The sequence below is a fragment of the Meles meles genome, chromosome 6 (genome assembly GCF_922984935.1).
Source record: "Meles meles chromosome 6, mMelMel3.1 paternal haplotype, whole genome shotgun sequence".
Taxonomy (NCBI): domain Eukaryota; kingdom Metazoa; phylum Chordata; class Mammalia; order Carnivora; family Mustelidae; genus Meles; species Meles meles.
Window position 1 is genome coordinate 130,962,170 of NC_060071.1, and position 15,306 is coordinate 130,977,475.

The following is a 15,306-nucleotide window of genomic DNA, read 5'->3' on the forward strand; positions in this document are numbered from 1 at the left end:
ATGGTCGTTGATGAAATGATTTTTCCAGTATTGAATTTGTGTCTTTGAAAAACTTTAAATCACTTATTCAACAAAGTTGTGGAGTTTAAAGGTAATTATAAGCATCTTTTGCAGTCTCCCGAAATTGGTGGTTTATTGAGGGAGGGTGGTGGAAGAGCAATTATATTACAGCTATATATATATATACACACACACACACACACACATATATAAAACAGCTATATATTACAGCTATATATATATAATTATACATATATATATATTTAAAACTGTGATATATATAATATGCTCTAGGAACATTCTGCTTTGGGAAATCAGTAAAGGAAGGAGACTAAATCTCAAAGGCTAAATTTTGAAGGCTAGGAAGTGTAGGTGGGGGTAGCCAACAGTACAGGGCTGAGTAGCCTCACCTCTTAGGGGACTTGATGGGAAGGTTGCTTTCTAGTAAGTAAGCTTCAAAGTCTTCAAATGTTGTTCAGAGCCAGGATGTTAATTTTTTCAGAAAGGCTCCTAGATGAGAGCAAGATTCTGTGAAGATATCAATATCTCTAAAGCGATGCCTTATCAGTCAGGAGGGAGAGTTTGGACAGAAACTGAATGTGAACAGAGGAGAAAGTTAGGGAGATGTACTTCAGTCTCCATCAAAACACCACCCAAGAGAATGGAACACTTGTTCCTGTGGTTTGTAAATCCCTGATGTGCCACTGGACGCACCAGACTGCCATTAGCGTGATGCCATATACGCATTGTTTCATAAAATAAACTCCCCTCGCTCCAGTTCCCTATTCATTAAGCAACATTCTGATTATAATTTGCCTTCCCATCCAGATTGGTCTGCAGGGAGGAAATGTACTGGGTATGCTGACAGGAACATTCTGATCCATATGGCAGTTATGGTTCTTATTGTAAACTGATTTCGTTAATTGAGTGGCAGTCTAGTTTGTACATTAGTCTCTTGTGAGCTTAATGTTACTCTTTTGCTGAAAGATGATTCCACTCAGGGTACCAAAAGAGAAAGAAGATCCAATTCCTAAGTTCACAAAGCAGAGGTACAGACTGCTAGGATATAGTCATCAAGATAAAGGCTGTCTTGTAGCTACCAGGCCCATTTTCAAATAGTATAGTTTCAGGCAGTGTTGTGCACATCAGAAGTGGTTGGAGAGACATATGAAGGCATATTTGAGAAGCTGCAAGTAGTTGATATATGAGAGAGTGGGAAGGAGAGAGTTATGAAGCTAGAGGGAAGGATAGAAGACAGTTTGTGAAAGGACTCTCTTCTTTGGGCAGAGTTGAAAGGAAATACCTTGTGATTCTGCTAAAATGCTATCTTACCTTTCATAAGTAACTTTTAATTGAGTGGATGGATCTCATTATTTTAACTTCAGGCTGGAGTTTTTGACCACATAATTTTCCTGCTTGTATTATATTTACTAGGGTAGGTAAAGAATGATCAGGTTACTGTGTAATGAGTGAAAGCAAAGCTAGCCAGCCACCATGACTTTTGGGGCTATTGTTTATACTTATAATTCTGGTGATTCTGTTACTCTCTTCCAGGTCTGTGCTACTCTGCTAGAATTTCTCTAGTAATGAAATTGTGCAATCATGATTGAGACTTACTTTGCCTCGAATGGGTCCCCAAGTCTTTGTAAGCTCTTAAAGGATTCTTAGAAACCTTTTTTTTTAAAATTTTTAATTTTTTATTTTTTTTATTCGTTTATTTGTTTATTTACAGCATAACAGTGTTCATTGTTTTGGCATCACACCCAGTGCTCCATGCAGTACGTGCCCTCCCTATTACCCACCACCTGGTTTAGAAACCTTTTTTTTTTTTTCATTAAATGTATTTGCTTACTTGAGAAGTACTTCCATCTTGCTTCTATCAAATTTACATGACTCAAGGGGGTGCCTGAGTGGCTCAGTGGTTTAAGCCGCTGCCTTTTACTCAGGTCATGATCTCAGGGTACTGGGATCGAGTCCCACATCGGGCTCTGCTCGGCAGGGAGCCTGCTTCCCTCTCACTCTCTCTGCCTGCCTCTCTCCCTACTTGTGATCTCTCTCTGTCAAATGAATAAATAAAATCTTTAAAAAAAATTTACATGACTCAAAACATTTATGCACTATGACTGGCATTTGAAAACTTGGACTTTTTAAAAACTATGTTTTGATGAAATAAGATAGTAATAGGTATTTTTTTTTCTGAAATGAAACTAACAATCTTATTTTATATTTTTTTCTATTGTTTCACTAATATTTATTGAAAACTCAAAGTCTGTTCATGGCATCAGCTTTTACTCTCCAGTCCATTAATGGCATTAAAATGTAAAGGATTTTTTTAACTTCATTTTCTTTTGGTTACAGAATTACTTTAATTTTCTTTGCCAAGTATCTACTCACTCAGTTCCCTCAGTTCCTTTTTCTGAATTCTCTGTAACTTGACCTCGGTTGATGAGTAGGCAAAACATTTTATTTTAGTGAAGTAAGGAGACTGAGAGATCTGTTTTGTACTGCACTCCTTTGAGTCGGTTGTACAGATAATACAAGAGTTTCTTGCCTTTACTTAATAATTAACTTCTGTTTTTCTTACTGATGTTTTAGGAAAAGCATATAAGCAATGAAGAAGAGCACTTAAGAAGGATGGAAGAGGCCAGATTGCAGCTCAAGGATCAACTTCTTTGCCTGGAGACTGAACAGGAGTCCATTCTTGGTGTCATAGGAAGGGAAATTGATGCAGCTTGTAAAACCTTCTCCGGGGACTCGATGGAGAAATTGAAAGTAATTATGAGTTCTCATTGTGCCTTTCAGTTAGTTTCTTAATATATTATTATAAGAAGATTTTAATGCATGGTTATATGGTAGTCACATTTTTATTCTGGAAAGTTTTAACATCTTGTACTGTTTAGAATGCGATACTATATATCTACTGCATGGTCCTGGGAGAGAAGGTGTACGTTAATTCATGGAATTGCCTCTATCGCATTCTGTAAAAGAAAATGTCTTAGGAGAGAGGCAGCAGTTCTGATGAAAAAAATATCCTTGGAGTCAAGAGGCCTGGATTTTCATTATCACAGGCCATTTTTGTTGTTGTTAGTGTATTAATGGCTAACATCTTTTGAGTACTAGTTATATTATAGGTACTGTAGGATTCTCTCCCTTAAACTCTAAAACTACTGTCCTTTAGGTATTCTGATTAAATTCATTTAAGACAAGGGAAAGCAAGGCTTGGAGAGGTTAAGTAACTTGGCCCTGGCCATGTATTTAGTTAAATGCTAGAAGCAAGACTTTAGACCTTGGGGTTCTAACTCCCTGAGCTTAAACACATGAGCACGGTGCTATTTGCCTTCCCTGTTTAGACAAATATACTCAGGTGAGTTTTTCTATCTTTAAAACAGAATATTACTATTCAATTTATAGTTCTAATGAAATGAAATAAAAAAAGAATTGATCATGAACGTTTTTCATTCCTTGAAGGTGAGCCCCTCCTTTAGTCTCGGTCGTAGTACTGCTATGTTGCATTGCATTGCTTCAATACGGCGGGACCATAACCCTTAGCATTTAGCCATCATTTACCCTGTATTTATTTCATATGATGAGATGGCAGGACTTAAATTATAGTGTTACACCTAAGGGCTTCTTAGTTTTTAATACTTTCTGGGTGTTTCTTCTTTTTATTTTGTCATTCTTCTCTCTCTCTCTTTTTTTTTTTTTGTTTTGTTTTGTTTTTTGGCTTCTTTCTCCTCTTTTTTCCTACTCTTCCTTCATATCCTTTTCCTTTCTTTTTTTTTTTCCACTTATGTGGTGTTTTAAAGAAAGTAGAACTATATTTCCACACTTGCAGTGGAAGGTGTCTTAGGATTCACCTTTAATAGAAATATCTTGACGGGTAGAACTTGGTGGAGTTGATGGAGTTTCTGCAATATGTATTCCTATATACATTTTTATTTTTTTTAAAGATTTTATTTATTTATTTGACAGACAGAGATCATAAGTAGGCAGAGAGGCAGGCAGAGAGAGAGAGAGATGGGGGAAGCAGGATCCCTGCTGAGCAGAGAGCCCGATGTGGGGCTTGATCCCAGGACCCTGGGATCATGACCTGAGCCGAAGGCAGAGGCTTATTAACCCACTGAGCCACCCAGGTACTCCCATCTACATTTTTTAAAACACTCAGATGTCATTTTGAGAGGACTATGAGCCAAATATGAGGAGTAATTGGTTTTAGAGGAAAAACTCTTTCAGTTTTGTTGTAGAGCTTGTTATAATGATGGCTTATTCTTTTTCCTGTCTGCCGCTGCTTTTTTTATTTGACTTGTCATGTTTACCTATATTTAAAGGATGTGTGACCTTAAGATCCTAATTTCATCTGAAAGAAGCACATACTAACAGTGAGATATTTATTCTGTATCTAAGTATTTGTATCAGGATGGCTTATTTTCAGTCAGATAGAGACATAGAAATGGTATCATTTAGATCATGCTATAAGATATATAAACCTTGTTATGGGCAATTACAGGCTAAAACATAGTGGGTAGATTGCAGATTGCTTAAGTATTTTCTTTTTGAGGCACAAATTATCCTTCCAACATATTCCAAAAAATACCCAATTTTTTAATAGGCTTTTAGGAATGCGGTGATTTGGGTAATGGGTCTTTCTTTACACCTCTTCTCCTAGAGAAAGACTAATTGAATCCAACTGATGGGTGGAAAGTAAATCTGAAAGAATGGAAATTCTATTAAGTTTTTTATTGTTGTTGTCTTGTTTAGAGTACATCTTTTTTGTTGTGGGTTTCTATTAATAAATAACTTCTGTTGTTACCTTCTTTTGAACTTGGGGAAAAAAATGAATATGAAGAATATAACATTTGCTCTCACCTCAAATAACCCAAGGGGTTCTTTTTTTTTTTTTTTTTTTTTTTTATTTATTTTTTCAGCGTAACAGTATTCATTCTTTTTGCACAACACCCAGTGCTCCATGCAAAACGTGCCCTCCCCATCACCCACCACCTGTTCCCCCAACCTCCCACCCCTGACCCTTCAAAACCCTCAGGTTGTTTTTCAGAGTCCATAGTCTCTTATGGTTCGCCTCCCCTCCCCAATGTCCATAGCCCGCTCCCCCTCTCCCAATCCCACTTCCCCCCAGCAACCCCCAGTTTGTTATGTGAGATTAAGAGTCATTTATGGTTTGTCTCCCTCCCAATCCCATCTTGTTTCATTGATTCTTCTCCTATCCCCCTACCCCCCCATGTTGCTTCTCCATGTCCTCATATCAGGGAGATCATATGATAGTTGTCTTTCTCCGATTGACTTATTTCACTAAGCATGATACGCTCTAGTTCCATCCACGTCGTCGCAAATGGCAAGATTTCATTTCTTTTGATGGCTGCATAGTATTCCATTGTGTATATATACCACATCTTCTTGATCCATTCATCTGTTGATGGACATCTAGGTTCTTTCCATAGTCTGGCTATTGTAGACATTGCTGCTATAAACATTCGGGTACACGTGCCCCTTCGGATCACTATGTTTGTATCTTTAGGGTAAATACCCAGTAGTGCAATTGCTGGGTCATAGGGTAGTTCTATTTTCAACATTTTGAGGAACCTCCATGCTGTTTTCCAGAGTGGTTGCACCAGCTTGCATTCCCACCAACAGTGGAGGAGGGTTCCCCTTTCTCCACATCCTCTCCAGCATCTGTCATTTCCTGACTTGTTAATTTTAGCCATTCTGACTGGTGTGAGGTGATATCTCATTGTGGTTTTGATTTGTATTTCCCTGATGCCGAGTGACGTGGAGCACTTTTTCATGTGTCTGTTGGCCATCTGGATGTCTTCTTTGCAGAAACTCAACACCCAAAGAACAAACAATCCAATCAAGAAATGGGCAGAGGACATGAACAGACATTTCTGCAAAGAAGACATCCAGATGGCCAACAGACACATGAAAAAACCCAAGGGGTTCTTAAAATAAAATTCATTCTGTGCTTTATAGTTCAGAAATTTAAGGGAGAGTGGTGATCCTTATAAAGTGTTTTAAAAAATGGAATAATTCCAATTATTCTTTGTTATTTGTTGATTTTGGTATATTACTGATGAAATTTTTAGTCATTTTATGTAGAGAGTGACAGCTATGATATGAATTGGATAATAGATATGTAACAAATGAGCCTGAGAAAAGTCCTTGGGAGTACTGATATTATTTCTGATTACTTTTTCTTTCTCCAGCCACCATATTTATTATTTATTCCACTTTAGTTAATGCAAGTTGTGTTTGAAAACTTAAGGACAGACACTTAATAAGCCATCACTATTATAAAACAATTAGGAAAGTGTCTGAATTAAAGTTATATCTTTTCACAGACCAATTTTGATAATTGAGGAGCTTTTCTCATAACACTTGGTCTGAGTATTCACCCATTTGTAGAGCATAAAGAGGATAGTCTTTGGCTCAAGACAGATGTTGGCTGAAATTGCATCTCCATATTGCTAATGTATGACCTTGGACAAGTTATGCAATTTCTCTTCTCTCTAAGAATTCATGTCCCATTTATAAGTGGGCTTATTTTGAGGATAAAGTAGAATAAGATATATAAGGTGCATATTATGGAGTGAAATATATTGCACTTATTGAATACTCAACTAATGCTTGCTATCATTATTATGTCTTTTTTTGGTCATATATATATATTTATATATTTATGTATATATAGATGTTCTTTTAACTTTTTAAAAAGGTTTTGTTTATTCTAGGGAGAGAGAGAGAGGAAGGGAGAGCAAGAATGAATGGTAGGGGTGGGGCGGGGGGGGAAGTAGACTCCCTGCTGGGCAAGGAGCTGAACTCGGGGCTCCATCCCCAGGACTCTTGGATCATGATCTGAGCTTAACTGACTAAGCCACCCAGGCTCCTCTGTTTCTTTTAACTTTTTATGACAAATTGTTGTTAAAGTTTTCTTGTCGCAATAAACCTTGAAGTCTATTTCCTGATGATGACTTCTTTATATGCAATAAGTAGTAATAGTGGTGTTCTATGTGCCAGATGCTGTGCTAACCCTCATTTTATTTAATTTATACTTTGGCCTTATGAGGCAGTTTGCCTATTTTATAGCTTAGAGAAATTAAGTCACCTCACTTATAAGTGGACACAGCTATTCTCTTAAACACTAAACTATATATAAATTTGCAAAAAAAGTCACAAAATATGAATATTACTTATACTCCTATCAAATTATTTTAGACTTTAATCTTGAACACTTGATCTTCAGTTACTGAAGTTTTAATTGAAACCATGACACAGATGAATGGAAAAGAACAATAAAACATATAATCAGTGACAATCATTGACAAGTACATGCTTACAAATAGCTGAGTTTGAAGAAGAAAACACTATAAACTAGAAGCAGGATTTTGCTGAACTCAGGGAGGCATAAGAGTTGGGGGTGAGATTTGGATGGTGAGAAAAGTTGGATATGAGAATACAGCACTCTTGTTTATGGCATATGGTCGGCATCATTACGTATTCATCATCTATCTGTCTGAATGAATTACCTAATGATATTCCTTAGGGGAGTCATGAGCACACACATCAGAAAGTGTGGAAATATTTAAGAATAGGAATAGATGTCTCTTGCAAAGGGATAGGGTATTTTTAAGCAGAAAATTTCTACAGAGGAGACCTGTAAAAATATCACAGGTAGCACCTGTTTCAAAGAAAGTAGGATTGAAAAAATTCTGTGTTTACAATCATAAAGTCATTGAAAACCTTTGAGCACCGTTTCATTAGTAATAAGGCAGAACCAGATGGCAAGGGATTTTACAAATGAATTGGTCTGAAGGAAACCAAGGCAGCTGGTATAGACAATCCATTTATTGTAGGATTTTGTTACCATCATGAAATATAAAGCAATGTTTGCACAAAGTCATGTTGATTAGTTTCTGTCAGTTCTATACAACCATTAATGAGACAAAATGGCCCTCATAGTATGAAATTAAAGAAGGATAAATGAGACAAAGAATTAAGTTTCCATGTAATTAAATCTAACCCACTGTGAAATATATTACGTGGAACAAGACTGAGGCAAAGTAGTAAATAAAAATGAAGTACACTGGTTTAACTGAGGCTGCTTGCCAGAACTCTGTGGAATCAGCGTTCAGAGATTCTAGCAATGAGAACACTTGAAAGCTGATTCATGTCTGTATTTGAAGTAAATATTTACTGTCAGTGCATACATATGTACACACATACATGTGTACATACATAGACATACTAGCTAAATAGTGGTTTGGAATTGGTTGGGTACTTGAACTTTTTTCTTTTTAAACCTTTAAATATAGGGACTAAACTTTTGGATGGTATGGTGAAGAATTTCAATTCAGAAAAAATTCTACTTCTAATAGACAATTTCCTTTTTTTTTTTTTGTAGGTTTTTTCGTCCAGTCCTGATATTAACTATGACCCACATCGCTGGTTAGCAGAAAGCAAGGTAATTTATCTTTAAGTCCTAAAGTTACCATAATATTTATGACTTTCAAGGTGTCCTATTTGGGCCAGCCATACATTTTGTTATAGAACAGAACATACAAAGCTGTTTTGGGGAAGATATCTTCGTCATGCATTTAAGAAATTTCCATATTCCTTTAGTTTAACATTTAAAAATTAGCTTAACTGTGTAAGTATATAGTTCATAGAATGAGAGAATAAATGAAGGTAAAAGCTGTTGAAATATCAAAACTAGATTGTCAGACAAATTCTTCCGCCTTTTTCTTGGGCTAGGCAATGTCTTGGAAGTGTATAAAGGTCAGGGCAGATATAAAAGATATAAACCTTTATTTACATACACTTAGATACTTAATATATTTTAGTTCCTGGAGATAAGCTCAAAGCCTGCCAAATCTCCCTGTAGCTCAAACAAATCCCTTCATTTCTCTGGATATCTTGTTTCTTCAGTTACAAAGTGGGAAGGGTAAACTTTATGTTCCGAAGATAACTTTCTTGCTTCATGGTTCTTTGGCTTGATGATTTAAATTTAAATGGCAGGTGAGCAAATCTAAATAAAATCAAACAATTTGCTAATTTTAGCAAGAAGATTCTTCTGCATTATGGGGTAGTTACCAGCTATTCTCATATATCATGTCAACTTGGATATTCCTTCACTAAAATATATAGAAAATCACAACCATATATAATGTAGATGTTTGTTTATCTGAGTATTGACACTTAAATTAGTTTTTCAGCTTTAAGATGCTAAAGTGAAAAGTCTTTGATCCCAATTTAAATTCTATAAGAAAACCAACTGTACTGTAAACCTGAACAATTGTAGTCCAACTTAGGAAACTTTTAAGTTTGTCCCATATCCTAATTTAAAAATATGAGGAAAGTGAGGTTTTAGAAAAGGTTTGTGACTTTTCCAGTGCTATATAAAGAATGGGAAAATGGATTGGATGTTAGACTCACCATTAATATTCTTACCATTGTGTGTATTACTGTCTAAAATTTTCATTCAGCCAAGATTTGTTGACTGGGTACTTTTTTGTGTATAGACATGAGTGATATAAGTGCTAGCAAGCCAATGAAATTAATAAGGAAAATGGAAATGTAGACAAATTTTTTTTAAAAGATTATTTATTTATTTATTTGACAGAGAGAGATCACAAGTAGATAGAGAGGCAGGCAGAGAGAGAGAGAGGGAAGCAGGCTCCCTGCTGAGCAGAAAGCCTGATGTGGGACTCAATCCCAGGACCCTGAGATCATGACCTGAGCCGAAGGCAGCGGCTTAACCCACTGAGCCACCCAGGCACCCCTGTAGACAAATTTTTAAAAATCTTTAGGATGTGTTAAATTGTTATAGAAATATATAAACATTGACAAGGATCCACAAAAAGAGGAAGAACTGAGTATGACATCTGTGCTAGGAAATTAAGAGGGTGTGATGCTACCAGAGTGTTGCAGAAGGTTTCTGCAAAAAATGCAGTATTTAAACATGATCATACAAAAAATATGCAAAAGTTTTCTAGTTAGCTAATTATAGGTATAATAATGGCAAGAAGTTGAGAATATCTGAGTGAACACAGATAATGCCCTGAGCTTGATGAGTAAGGTACAGGTGGGAGGTGGTGGGGAAAGACAGGATTCACCTTTGAAGGCCCGCTGTGCATTAAAGAAACCTCTTAAAAAAAAATTCTTAATTAGAAACTAACAGCATTATGATTGACCGTTGAAATTTACCCAAACTTGTAAAATTTTCCTCCTACATTAAGTACAGTAATGCTGTTCATTCCTAACCATTTTGATAAAACCAAATGCAAACTTGTATTTATGCCACCTGCATAGAAATTTAGAAATACATGTTTTGCAGTCTCAGAAATTTGGGGCTAGAAACTTTTGTTGTGCATTAAAAAAGCATTTCTCGGGACGCCTGGGTGGCTCAGTTGGTTGAGGGGCTGCCTTCGGCTCAGGTCATGGTCCTGGCGTCCTGGGATCGAGTCCCATATCGGGCTCCTTGCTCGGCGGGGAGCCTGCTTCTCCCTCTGCCTCTGCCTGCCTCTCTGCCTACTTGTGATCTCTCTCTCTCTGACAAATAAATAAATAAAATCTTTTAAAAAAAATAAAAAAGCGTTTCTCTTTTTTTCTTTTTCCCGACTCCTCAATTGTGACAAGAGCAATGTAATTGGAATTTTCTTTTAAGTTAAAATCTTTATCATTTCTGAACAGAAAGCTTTCACTGCTGTTGTTCAGTTAAATTATGAGAGCCAGAGATGACTCTTAATCATAGCTCTTTAATTTGGGAGCCAGTGAGAAGTCTTCCCTTATCATTTAATGGGATTGAACTTCTGATCAGACGAGTTTTAATACTGCATGAGACAAGTGTTCTTCTACAGTGCAAAAGGGTCATGATAAGCAATACCACACTGACCAACTGACTAAGGAGGAATTGAATCTATTTACTAGAAAGATGGTTTAGGTTATTGATGGGCTGCAATACTGTAATTCCCATGAACTACGACTGGACAGCTCTATAAGTATTGAAGATAAGATCTGAAATCAGAGGACAAAAACTATATGGAAAGTAAAATTGCTATTCTGCTAGTCCATGCTTTCATTTTGCAGTATTAGAAGGACCTCTCAGGGCATTTCATAATTGTTTTCATAAATCTGCCAAATGAATTTCTTCTGTTAGTGTTAATCCTGGAAGAAGTAGAGGATTGGGTGAGGATAGTGTCACTGTTGCTTTGTTGGGATTGGTTGCCTAATATAAATATGAAGGCCAGTTAGGAGTTGGGCCAGGCTCACAGATAAGATAAGCCAAGAATGGTAAGATCAATACATTACAGGGAGGAAGAGGATTGAGATAGTCATTAACAAATATGAGACAAGCAGTTCCCATACATCAGGGATTTGTTTTTGTCATAAATCCCAACAAGGTATTTAGAGGCCAAATTTATTCAGTTTAACAGAGAATTTACTGAGTAGCTACTATGTCCCAGAAGCTATATTATGTCCCGTGGGCATAATAATGAATTTGGCATGATCCTTCCTCTTGAGGAACATTTTTTCTCTAGAAAAGCTGACACATAGATAATTGCAGTATTATCTATAAAAGCTGTGATACAGGTATGCAGAAACTGTCATGGTGTCTGGTCCCTGAGATGAATCTTAAAGCTGGCCAGATAAAGAGGAAATACTATGTGTGCAGAGTAAACAATTGTAGGAATGGTATGGAAGAGACAAAAAAGGTAAATGTATTTGCTTCTTTGGTTATAAAGATCTCTTCCTTCTTCACCTTCATCCCTTTTATTGTCCTCCTCTTTCTTTAGTCTGCAAGCTCCATGAGGGAAGACCCATGTCCAACCTGTTCCTCATTGCATCTTTTTTTTTTTTTAATTTATGTATTTGACAGATAGAGATAACGAGCAGACAGAGAGGCAGGCAGAGAGAAAGGGGGAAGCAGGCTCCCTGCCGAGCATGGAGCCCGATGTGGGGCTCGATCCCAGGACCCTGAGATCATGACCCGAGCTGAAGGCAGAGGCTTTAACCCACTGAGCCACCCAGGCGCCCCTGTTCCTCATTGCATCTTGAACACTTACCACAATACCTACCTAAATGCTCAATAAAACATTTTTTTTTTAAGATTTTATTTATTTATTTGACAGACAGAGATCACAAGTACGCAGAGAGAGGAAGGAAAGCAGGCTCCCCGCTGAGCAGAGAGCCCGATGCGGGACTCGATCCCAGGACCCTGGGATCATGACCCGAGCCGAAGGCAGCGGCTTAACCCACTGAGCCACCCAGGTGCCCCAATAAAACATTTTTTAAAAAGAGTAATTATATTAGGAATACTGCAGTTTTCTACTCAAATTTCTTCCTTAGTTTGAATATCACCAAAGAATAAATAGCAAGCAGATTAGATTTCAGTAAATTTGTTAACTTTAAAATATTTCATTTAAAATGTTTTATTTGATTGGAACTGTAAAATTCAAAGATTATATGGATAAACACACTTCTAAATTTTCCTTTATTTCTCCATTTGGTATCATGCCAACGAGTCATACTTTTAGTGGTATAATGTGTTCTAGGTGTTGCCTTTCCTTGCCATTTTTGGAATATTGTAACTGAAGTACCTTTGGAGATCATGTAGTTTAACTTTGAGAAGATGACTCTGGGAATTCTGAGATTTACCTGAGGACCTAAAGCTAATTAGTTACTGAGAAGTGTTTAGAACCTGGGTCTCTGAATTCTATGCCAGTGTTTCTTTCCATTGGTTGTGTAATCTACATTTGAATGTAACCCTTACATTTATGCATATTGTCTTTTTAATGGTATAGATTTTTTTTTACAAGTTATTGTATAAGAAGTATTAGACCCAGTGTATTTAATTCTGGTTGAAGGATGTGAATAATCATCTAGTATTTTATCCTTCCAGTGTAGACCTCAAAATGAGATGCAGAACTCAGGTATCTTGATTCATTTGTAAGAAAGATACTTTAGATTGTATGCAAGGAACATAATCAGTTTAATTGAAAAAAAGTATTTTGTATTTTTAAATATGTACTCTTATTATGGAGATATTTTTTCCTTCTTGAATTACATTCATAACTTAGTAGAAAAGTAGAGAGTATTACTAAAAGGATTATATTTTGAGATTGCTTTGGGTTTGAATTTTGTTATTCTAGTTTAATTTTTATTTTGGTGGCCTCGCACACTCTTAGGAATTGCCGTTCTCTTCCTTTACCTTTGGTTCCTTTATAAACACTTCCTCTCAAAATTGTTTCTTGAGTTTTGGCAAAGAAAGTATAGTAGTTAAAAGCAGCAAAATTATGGGCTTTAATATAATTGCTAACTCTATCAGCTATAATTGTTTTATTTGAATTTTCTGTTTCCCTAGGTTTTAGCTTTGAGTCATTCCTTAATGACTTTAGTATATTATTACACTAAATCTCACTAGGGAATTTTTACATATTAAAAAGATCATTTTGATTGTTTTACTAGATGCTTACTCTCACCTAGTTGTAAGCTGTCAACTATGAAGGTAACAAAATGCCTCATTTAGAAATTCTTTCATATTTTAGTTTATTTAGCAATAGTTGATGTAGTCAAATAAATGAGCCTATTATGTAATCTTGAAGATGCTCTTGTGAGTGGTTAATAGAATGGTGTTTGCACTGTGATTAATAGCCTTGTCAGCTAATTATTATTTGGAATTGGTAAAGTTATTCTTATACTGTGTTCCAAGCAGTTTCTCTAAGACACTTAATGAAAGATGTTGGGTGTTTCTCTAACAAACACTGATTCTTATTATTGACTGTTGGTTGATTAAATTTCCATAAGTTGATATTTTGTTTTGTAGGATTAATAATATATTCTGCTTACATATTCAGTTCATAATAAGCATCTAACTATAACCCATTTTTAAATTTTGTTTGGTGATGGAATAAAGGCTTTATGAGAATAATCTGAAGCCATAGGTCATATTATATTAGTCTGCTCAGGCCACTATAATAAAAGACCACAAACTGGGTAGCTTTAACAACAGATACTTTTTTTCTCACAGTTCTGGAGCCTAGATGTCCAAGATCTAGGTGACAGGGTCAGTTTTTGGTGAGGCCTCTTCCTGGCTTATAGATGACCACTTTCCTGTGTGGGGAGGGACATTTGGGAGGGTTGGGAGTATTACTGGAAGAAATGGGAAAGTCAGAAGATGCAGTGTCTCTTCCTCTTATAAGGACTCCAGTCCTATAGGAATAGGGCCCCTTTTTGGTAGTAACCTCATTGAACTTTATTGCCTACCTTCCTAAAGGCACTATCTCCAAATACAATCACACCGACAATTAAAACTTCAACATTCAAGCTTGAGGAAGGACACAATTAGTCCATAGCACATTATCAAACCTGATGAATGCTTTGTTTTAGAGATTTTTTTGTGTGTTATTCTTTTGCTTTTACCAGAACCAGTAGGATTATTGTTATGACAAAACAGATTTGTTGTTCCTCCATTATCAACCCTTCACAATGGTACTGAGCATGGGCCAAGGATTGGATGGAGTAAGTAAGAAATCTGAGAAAAGGGAAATGTGTGGTTATTTTCTAAATTTGCATTTAAGTCATTGGGCAAGAACAGATTACACTGGATTGAAACCGATGATTCCCAGGGACTCACTTTGTTTGGACTACATTGGGTTTAAAAAATATAATTAATTGTGAACATTTAAAAAAATTACTCAATTGTGTAATTACAGCATGGAATATGTTTGCCTTTTGAGGTATCAGAAGACCTGATAACATTAGTGTTTCATTCTTATGTGATAGGAAACTGTTGGGGCTGAGAAGAACCATGGATATGATCACATTAGAAGGAAGATCCTTCCTGCCTTTTCTCATGGTTGTCTTTTTTTTTTTTTAATTTAATTTTTTTCATGTTCCAAGATTCATTGTTTATGCATCACACCCAGTGCTCCATGCAATACATGTCCTCCTTAATACCCACCACCAGGCTCACCCATCCCCCCACTCTCCTCCCCTCCAAAACCCTCAGTTTGTTTCTCAGAGTCACAGTCTCCCATGGTTCATCTCCCCGTCTGATTTACCACAATTCACTTTTCCTTTCCTTCTAATGAAAACCGCATTGAGATACCACCTTACACCAGTTAGAATCGTCAAAATTAACACAGTTGCTTTTTATAATCCAGATCAGTAGTTTATTCAGGTCTTAAATGTGTTATTTTAGAATGTTCATGAACCTTTCTTAATATAATGATACTAAAAAAATCTTGGATATTTTTGTTTTCAAGATATTTTATTTTTCCATATTATTACTTAAAT

At 36.2% G+C, this 15,306-nt stretch overlaps 1 protein-coding gene across 5 annotated transcripts in view; it reads left to right on the top strand.

The window, feature by feature from the left end:
* The window catches only part of CEP128 (centrosomal protein 128), a 412,817-nt gene that overhangs the window by 150,070 nt on the left and 247,441 nt on the right, over window positions 1-15,306 (top strand). For all 5 annotated transcript variants that reach the window (XM_046006996.1, XM_046006995.1, XM_046006999.1 and 2 more), the window contains 2 exons: window positions 2,596-2,772; window positions 8,414-8,473. In XM_046006996.1, coding sequence (XP_045862952.1) covers window positions 2,596-2,772; window positions 8,414-8,473 — 237 coding nt within the window. The remainder of the gene's footprint in view (window positions 1-2,595; window positions 2,773-8,413; window positions 8,474-15,306) is intronic.